Here is a 9,582-nt window from a genome sequence, read left to right as displayed (position 1 = left end):
AATGGGCAACCTACAAAATGGGAGAAAATCTTCGCAACATACTCACCTGACAAAGGGCTAGTATCCAGAATCTATAATGAACGCCAACAAATTTACAAGAAAAAAAACAAACAACCCCATCAAAATGTGGGTGAAGGAGATGAACAGACACTTCTCAAAAGAAGACATTTATGCAGCCGAAAAACATATGAAAAAATGCTCATCATCGCTGGCCATCAGAGAAATGCAAATCAAAACTACAATGAGATACCATCTCACACCAGTTAGAATGGCAATCATTAAAAAGTCAGGAAACAGCAGGTGCTGGAGAGGATGTGGAGAAATAGGAACACTTTTACACTGTTGGTGGGACTGTAAACTAGTTCAACCATTGTGGAAGTCAGTGAGATGATTCCTCAAGGATCTAGAACTAGAAATACCGTTTGACCCAGCCATCCCATTACTGGGTATATACCCAAAGGATTATAAATCATGCTGCTATAAAGACACATGCACACGTATGTTTATTGCAGCACTATTCACAATAGCAAAGAACTTGGAACCAACCCAAATGTCCAACAACAATAGACTGGATTAAGAAAATGTGGCACATATACACCATGGAATACTATGCAGCCATAAAAAATGATGAGTTCATGTCTTTGTAGGGACATGGATGAAACTGGAAACCATCATTCTCAGCAAACTATCACAAGGACAAAAAACCAGATACCGCATGTTCTCACTCATAGGTGGCAATTGAACAATGAAAACACAAGGACACAGGAAGGGGAACATCACACAGCGGGGACTGTTGTGAGGTCGGGGGAGGAGGGAGGGATAGCATTAGGAGGTATACCTAATGCTAAATGACGAGTTAATGGGTGCAGCACACCAACATGGCACATGTATACATATGTAAAAAACCTGCACATTGTGCACATGTGCCCTAAAACTTAAAGTATAATAATAATAAAATTTAAAAAAAAGAAATGTATATCCTATTTTGGACAAAATGATTTAGAGCATGGAGAAGCCAATTTCAAGATGGCAGAACATGGAAAGTTGGCATAATCACATGTGACCTCTAGGACATACTGTTAGAACATGAAAACATGCTTTCAAGATTTCTAGAAATTATTAGGTGAGGAGAGCCCAGTAGAAAAGTAGAAAACGGATAGGAACTTCAACTATTGCTATCTCTATATTAAAGGGAATTTTTGCACCAACAAAACTACACAGGTCTCAGACACCTTGGTTACACATAATTTCCATCAGCACATAATGAAGATCCAAGGAAGTTGTGGTCTTTGGCTGATATATGGGTTGAGATTGTGGCTCAAATCTTCTAGGGAAAGGGGGAAGGGGAGATGTCATGAGGGTAGACAAAGTCTAGCTCCAAAATTGTCTTGAACTTTTACCATAAAGCGAAATTCATCCCTGTATTATTAGAAGTAGCAGTAGTATTCTCCAAGACAAAACAGGTTCCAATTCTACACAAATATGAGATAATTGAAAAGTTTTATTGTAAACAACATAAGCAAAAAATTCAATGCAGTGGGGGCAGAAGTGTGTGGATGACCTGCCAAACAATAAGTATTCAAAGTGTTGAGTGTGGGAGGTGAGGTTGCAACTATCTTTCTCAAGAAAAGAAGAGAACTGGGTATTCATCAAATTGGTTAAACTGAGGTTGGTCAAACAGTTTCTACAGATACAGCTGAATATACTAAACATTGCTCTATTATCTGTTGAATTGCTGCTTTCATTTTTTCAGCATTTGGGGATCATTATTTAGTTGAATTTGTAGAGATCGATTTTCCAGACAGGTCTCTCTTCTTCAATGAACAAATGATAAGAAACAATTTGACTCCTTATATGACAATGGAATTAAATAAATTGACACTCATCTAGAAATAATTCTACAATCATCTCCATCTCTAAGATTACCTACTGCAAACAAAGAATTGATCTTTCTTTCTTACAAACCACATGGGTAAGACGATCACTGTGACTCTGAACGCAAGAATAAGTGAGTGGAAGCTACAATGGGAGATTATCTGCTAACATAGAAAGAATCTAGAAGAAAAGATTTTATTAGAGGTAACATGATATAGCTTGGAGCCATCTTCTTTGGTCTCTTGCATACAATTTCTCTGCATGTCTAAGGAAGAATTCACAAGGTAGCAAGCACCAATACTTTCCGCTTTGGAGTTTCACAAATTGAAAATTTGTCCCTCTCTTGTTAAGTCAATCAAACATCTACCAATGGCCAATGGTGGTCCTTAGTTATGAGTGCCTGAGAGGCAGAAACTAGAGCACTCTGACTATGCTAAATAAGTAAGTATGGGGCAAGGTTGCCAGAGAATATGCAGAAAATACAAACAGATTTTCATTAAGTTTAATCTTCCGCGAACAGACGTAACAAAATAAAGGAAGCAATCTGTAATGCTGTCATGATTAATTCAAGTATCCCATCCTTACTCTCCACTTCCGTTCTTGCCTTTTGCTGCCTTACAGCATAGTGAGCCTCCTGTTCTGCTAGTTTCTTCTCCATTTGCTTCTTTCTCTTTTCCTGCTCCACTTTATCTTCCAGCTTTCTGATTTTCTCTTCATACTCCTCTCTTATCTGTGCTTTCTCTCTCTCCAGCTCCACTCTGTAGAGTTCTTGCATTGCTTGTGTTTGCTTCTGGATCTCCTCCTCGGCCCTTTGGTACATCCTATTAGTGTAGCAGCCTTCCTTATTCTCCCTCACCACGCGCTGGATCAGGCCCAGCAACTGCATCCTCTGGGCCTCCTGCTCAGTGCCTGTTGCCTTGTTGTTTAACGCACAGTAGCGGTCACCGAAAATGTCCATCAAGTCTTGAATGTCTTCTGGAGCTTCCCTTAAGTACTCATGCAAATTGGTGTCATCTAAGTCGTCTTTCCGGGTGAATATGAGAATCATGAAACTTCTAGCCCTCTCTCCAAACATTTTCAGGATCTTCTCTGTGGCCTTGTGCTCTTCCTTAGTGTAACGGCCCAGTGGAACCACCAGAAGCAGAGCATGAGGCCCTGGGGAGGTCAGAAGAATGCAGCGAATAATCTCCTTGGACGTGTCAGCATTGGGCACCTCGGTGTCGAAAATGCCTGGTGTGTCAACTACGACAACTTCTGTTTCCTTCCATGAGCTGCTGCGTTTCTCACACTTCTTGGTAATGGATTTTGCGGCAGTGCCAGAATGAAACACGTTCTGGCCAAGGATGCTGTTTCCTGTTGCACTTTTTCCTGCTCCGGTTTTACCCACTAACACAATTCTCAACTGGGAATTTCTGGGCTCTTGCCTTCCAGGCCCTGGGACATCAAGAAAAAAAAAAAAGCCATGCTGTTAGAATCTACCTCTATTAGATTCCCCTGCAGAGTCCTCACCCCCAGTGCCCTCCTCTGTTACTGGCTGTGGGGGCTTCTCCTGATGTTACTGCTGCACTCAGAGAGTCCTGTGGGCCTGATGCTCATTTTGCAGTACTTGGGCAACTGGCCCTTCCCTTAATCTCCTATCTTCAGTCTTGCTTTTTAGGATTCCTTTGAGCTTCTCAGTCTGACCTTTTGTAGCTATGTAGCCCAGAGGAAGAAATAAAATGGTTTCAGAAGAGAACTATGAGCTGTCAATAATAGCTGTTTGTACCTTTATTTTTTCTTTTTTTCTTTTTGAGACAGAGTTTCACTCTTGTTGCCTAGGCTGAAGTGCAGTGGCATGATCTCAGCTCACTACAACTTCTGCCTCATGGGTTCAAGTGATTCTCCTGCCTCAGCCTCCCAAGTAGCTGAGATTATAGGCATGCACCACCATGCCTGGATAATTTTTGTATTTTTAGTAGAGATGGGGTTTCGCCATGTTGGTCAGGCTGGTCTCAAACTGCTGACCTCAGGTGATCCACCCGCCTCAGCCTCCCAAAGTGCTGGGATTACGGGCATGAGCCACTGCACCCGGCCAGCTGTTTCTTTCTAAATAAGGTCGTGCAGGGAGTAACCCAAGATTTGACTTTAGCATATCTGTAGTGGAGATTTATTTTCCCAATTTATATTCAAAATGAAGCATTTCTTCTTCCCATTAAGAAGCCAGGGAAGTGGGTTATACAACTTATCATTATTCTTAAAATACAGCTTCCCACGTTTGATAACCCGAATTCTGGAATGAAAGAAGCATATTTCCGAAAGTGATGTGACTGAGAACACTGGATACAGGAAGGCTAAGATTATCTAAGGAAAAACGTGGGCTGGCGTTCACATCTTTAGTTAGCATCACAGCAGAAGGCTCCGTCCTAAGGATATCCTGAGGGCATTTTTTGGCCATAGGGAAGGAAGTAGGAGAATCATGGGAGGCAAAATGACAAAGCACCAAAGGCCAGCTCCAACACTGCAACTGTTAGTCAGTGTTGACAACATATGGTGACAATCCATGGAGGAGATTGTAAATGTAGCCGCAATCTATTCCCATCCCTGGATGCATGCCTCTGGGATGTAGATTTGCAGTTCTTCCCATCAAGATGCTATCTGTCTCTTCAACTGTTGAATCTGGGTGGGCCTTATGACTTGCTCTGGACAATAGGACAGTAGAAAGCCTGGTGCAAGCAGAGACTCCAAAAGTGCTTATGCACTGTGGCTTGCCTTTTCTTTCTGCTCCTCCTGCAACTGCCTTGAAAGGAAGCCTGGACTAGCCTTCTTAATGATAACAACAAGGCCCAGTTATCTCTATTACCCTTGCTGTCTGAGAGCCTGCTAACTACCAGACATGTCCATAAGGCTATCCTAGACCATTCAGTTGCATACCAAGCACTAGCTCACCCCAGATGCATAAGTGAGTGCCTGAGATGAGCCAAGCTGGTCCAGACCCAAGAACGGCCCAGTGAACCCACAGAATTAAGAACCAACTAAATGGCTGATGTTTTAAGCTGTGACACTTTGGGATAGTTTATTTAACCAGCAAAATCTCAACTGATATAGTCAATTTCTATGGATAAGGAAGAAAATGGAGGGTCATGTGATACACTGAATGAGCCAGCCAGTTTAATTTGTTGATTATAGTGAGACCACCAGGAGCTGGGAAATTAGAGACCAGGGTGAGGGATCAATTACTCCCACATTCCTCATTCCCAGTTCTCCTCCAGGCTGAAGAAAGGGGCAGAAAAACAATCAGAGAGGCTACAACCAGCTGTTCTGGTGTGTCCATGTTGTAGGAAGCAGGAGGTAAGAAACTGTGCCGAGCCCTGGGTCAATCAGAGGATATTTAATCTCTCTTCTGCTTAGCTGCTACAGCCACACCATGGGCAGAAAGTGCAGAGGGTCAAGAAAGATAAAAGAGCAGGTCAAATGAGGAGAAAATGAGAAAGGAGGTCGGAAATATTTTTCTCCTGCTCAAATGGGGACTGGGTGGCAAGGCAGGAGAACCCACACCCCTATTCCCCCCCCATGTCCCCCACCCCCACCTGCTAACCTCCCTGCAGCCTGGTCTGGGGAGCACTGAATGCCATCTCACCATAACTGGCCCCTGGTGTGCTGGGGTTGAAGCTCACACTGCGGTATTGGGCTTCCATTGTCACTTGAACTCCTGTAGATCAAGAAACATAACCATGTCATTTTAGGGAAATGGAAGCAACTAGAATCCCTGACTGCCTGTGGTCAACAACTTTCTTTTTGCCATGAGCTTGCTACATTGATTTCTCCTGCTCCATTTCCCAAAAGTCTCCTCAACCCTCCATTTCCAGTTTCATTTTCAGATTGTTCCTTTTTCTTTACACAAACATAAATGCTTCCAGTGCTTCCTCACACTGGTTCTGGCCCCTTCCCCCCTCTACCTAGAGATTCATGGCTTGGATGAGTTTATATGAGGTCTGTAGCCTACACCCTCCTCAGAGTTCCAAACTTTTATATCTCACTCAGCTTATAAAAGTTCCAGACTTTTGTATCTCACTCCATTTGGCTATTTCATGGGCATCTCAGACAGAACCTGGCTGAAATTAAGCCCTGACCTCCACATCCTGTCTGCCTTCCTGGCTCCCCTCTCAGCAGATGGCACCAACATCTAGCCCATGGCTCCTGCAGAACCTTGGGGTCATCTACAACTCTTTTATCCTGTCTCTCTCATTAGCCCATCACCAAATCCTATTGATTCTACTTCCAAAAAACTCAAAATTACCCATTTCTCTCCATCTTTGTGCTAATACAACCCACTGTCAATTGTATGCAACTTAACAGGCTTCTAATTGATCATCTCCCCTTCAATCCCTTTTCTACTCTACAATCAGGCAATCATTAAAAAGTCAGGAAACAACAGGTGCTGGAGAGGATGTGGAGAAATAGGAACACTTTTATACTGTTGGTGGGACTGTAAACTAGTTCAAGCATTGTAGAAGTCAGTGTGGCAATTCCTCAGGGATCTAGAACTAGAAATACCATTTGACCCAGCTGTCCCATTACTGGGTATATACCCAAAGGACTATAAATCATGCTGCTATAAAGACACATGCACACGTATGTTTATTGCGGCATTATTCACAATAGCAAAGACTTGGAACCAACCCAAATGTCCAACAATGATAGACTGGATTAAGAAAATGTGGCACATATACACCATGGAATACTATGCAGCCATAAAAAAGGATGAGTTCATGTCCTTTGTAGGGACATGGATGAAATTGGAAATCATCATTCTCAGTAAACTATCACAAGAACAAAAAACCAAACACCACATATTCCCACTCATAGGTGGGAATTGAACAATGAGAACACATGGACACAGGAAGGGGAACATCACACTCTGGGGACTGCTGTGGGGTGGAGGGAGGGGGGAGGGATAGCATTGGGAGATATACCTAATGGTAGATGACGAGTTAGTGGGTGCAGCACACCAGCATGGCACATGTATACATATGTAACTAACCTGCACATTGTGCACATGTACCCTAAAACCTAAAGTATAATAATAATAAATAAATAAATAAATAAACAGTTTGTTATATCCTAAAGAGATTTAGAAAAATGTGACAAAAATAAACATATGGTTGCAAAATTCAAAAAAAAAAAAACTAAAATTTGATATTTTTTCTTGTTTAAATTTCCTAGTGGCTTACTATTGATTTCAAAATAACTGAAGTCCTCAGAATGGCCCATAGGCCCTGTGTGATCAGCTCTCTCCTCTCTCCTATGTGTGAGCCACACTACCCTCAATGTCCTGGAAATCTTCTAGGCTCCTTCCACCTTCAAGGCCTTTGCAGTTATCATTCCTTCTGTCTGGAGCACTCACCCTCCAACCTAGTGCCCAGCTTGTTCCTGCTCAACCCACAGGCCTCGGCTCTTCAGAGACTCTTCCCCAACACCACTGTCTACCAGCAACACCCTCTGTTATGATCCACTGCACCCCAGAGGGTTCTTACAGAATATGTATTACTTTAGGAAGTTAATTGTTTGATTTTTTTACTGTCTCCTCTTATATTACAAGCTTTGTGATGGAAAGACCACATGTGTCTTGTATTTCTCATTATTCCCTGGGGACTAGCACAATACTGGGCAAAGAATGGTTATCGATGAATGTTAAATAAATAAATGGATAATCTGCCTGCTTCTTGCCTTTGATTGATCATTATGTCCAGCCCACATCTGATCTGTGAAAACGACAATCCATTCCTTTATTAATTAATATGTAGTGTTATAGAAACATGGTATTAATTTTAAATGTTTTATTTCATTGCTACCTACAAACATTTTGCAATGGAGAAAGATATTTGAAGAACTCTTATTGGAGCAGACTTTGAACAAAACAGGCAGAAAATGGTAGTTGTTAAAGACAGAGTCACCTCATAGGAAGCCAACAAATATGAGACACTGTGAAAAGCCAGATATTTCTTTTGAAATAATGACTATTTCTTTATCCTTCAAGAATAGGGTATAGGAAATAGCTTCTTGTAAACAAGAGAAATCATAGAATTTTTAAAAATCAGCTTTGGTGGCTGGTGTTAGGAGAGAAGATAGGACACCAGCAAGAAGAAAACAATACTGTGACATTCTAGGTTTTTGTGACATTCTCTGCGTGTTTCTTCATATCCTCCTTCAGTATGTGGGCTCTTTAATGCTGCTCTGCTTTTAATAATTCAGAGGCAAAGCCAGGAGACCGTGCTTCTGTAGGTGCTGACCTCAGGTGGCTGAGTTCTCCTCTCTCTGCCTAAGGAACAAGCACCCATCAGAACCCAGCTTCTCCTGAACTGTAGAGAGTCACACCAGGTGGCATCTCCCTCCTCCTACCCGCTAAAGGGGAGCTCAATGCCCAGTAAACCAGGACTGTCCCTGAGGAGGCAGTTTTCTTAACGGGCAGCTCCAAGCAGACATTTAACCCTGTAACAAGACCTCAGACTGCAGAGCCTCCAATCCTGACCTGGGTGCAGTCTTTGTGGGGCCACATACGGAGCTGTGCTCCTTACACATCCCAGTGTTCTTCTTCCCACCAGCTCCCCCAGAGCTAATTCTGTCTGCTCACCCAACTTTATCCCTGGAAGAATCAAAGTTTCTATATAAATTCCACAACCAGTGAAAGGAAACATTTATTTGTAAAACAAGTATCCTCTGAGCAGCAATCCCTGAAAGAGGCATTAATTTGTAGGGCTCAGCCTTCAAAACAGATTACAACCTAAAATTAGCAAAGACAGGAAACAGGAACCAATGAGAATATAGTCTGAAAACATTTTACCAGACAATTTAAGGTACAGGTTCCTCCTCACCAAAATCACACATTTGTCCCGACCCCCACCACACATGCCCCTATTCCCTTACCTGGAAAATCAAGATCTTGCACCCCTCTCTGATTTTGCGCACAATACTAAGCCAGGATGTTGAGAAACAGGAAAAGAGAGGAAGTGAGGGGAGGAGCTGTCCAGATTTACTTGTGCAAGGGACCTGCCCACCTGATCATCCAGCAGCTCTAATAGAACTTTCTGCAGGGATGGGGTTGTTCTGTGCTGTCCAAGATGGTGACCCTTAGCCACATGTGACTACTGAGCACTTGAAATGTGATGAGTGTGATTGCAGTTCTGAATTTTAAATTTTATTTTGTTTCAATTTATTTAAAGTTAAATAACTACTCCATTGTCAGAATTCTAAAAGGCAAAGTCAGGCAGAACAACTTGCACCAGGCATTTTCCCCAGAAGGAAAGAAGTAATATTCAGCTTGGTATGCCTGGTGGCTACCATACTGAACCTTGCAAAGGCTCTGCAGGGAGACAAAAAACATGGGTCATGCTGTGACATTCTGGAAGAAACTGCCGGGCCAAAACCAGAGAGTCACCAGTTATTCTGAAAGACCCTTGAGCCCCTGAACCCCTGCTCAGTACAACAGGCCTCCCAGCTGAGCCATTCTCAAGGACAGGCCATTGTTGAACTTGCATACAGAACTTTAAAAACTCAATTACAAAAACAAAAGGCAGAGACGGGGGAATACTCCACTCCCTATATGCAGCTACAACTGGCTCCTATTATTTTAAATTTTTTGAACTTGTCCAGAGATCAGGTTACAACTTCAGCAGATCAGCATCTAACAGGGCAAAAACTAAATCCCCATGAAAGAAAACTTGTGTGGTG

At 42.5% G+C, this 9,582-nt stretch overlaps 1 protein-coding gene across 2 annotated transcripts; it reads right to left on the bottom strand.

The window, feature by feature from the left end:
- Positions 1-1,483: 1,483 nt before the first annotated feature.
- GIMAP4 (GTPase, IMAP family member 4) lies at positions 1,484-8,855 on the bottom strand. Of its 2 annotated transcripts, none has more exons than XM_054496863.2 (3): positions 8,779-8,855; positions 5,492-5,563; positions 1,484-3,309 (listed from the first exon to the last, which is right to left on the bottom strand). In XM_054496863.2, the coding sequence occupies exons 2-3, from the start codon at positions 5,547-5,549 to the stop codon at positions 2,378-2,380; spliced, it is 990 nt and encodes a 329-aa protein (XP_054352838.1). In that variant the 5' UTR covers positions 5,550-5,563; positions 8,779-8,855; the 3' UTR covers positions 1,484-2,377. The 2 variants fall into 2 exon arrangements, with proteins under 2 accessions (XP_054352838.1, XP_054352837.1); XM_054496862.2 differs by having other exon boundaries at positions 5,450-5,563; positions 8,779-8,834.
- Positions 8,856-9,582: the final 727 nt, after the last annotated feature.

The sequence above is a fragment of the Pongo pygmaeus genome, chromosome 6 (genome assembly GCF_028885625.2).
Source record: "Pongo pygmaeus isolate AG05252 chromosome 6, NHGRI_mPonPyg2-v2.0_pri, whole genome shotgun sequence".
Lineage (NCBI taxonomy): Eukaryota > Metazoa > Chordata > Mammalia > Primates > Hominidae > Pongo > Pongo pygmaeus.
The sequence above is the reverse complement of the archived record's forward strand: the minus strand, read 5'-3'. Positions and strand labels throughout refer to the sequence as shown.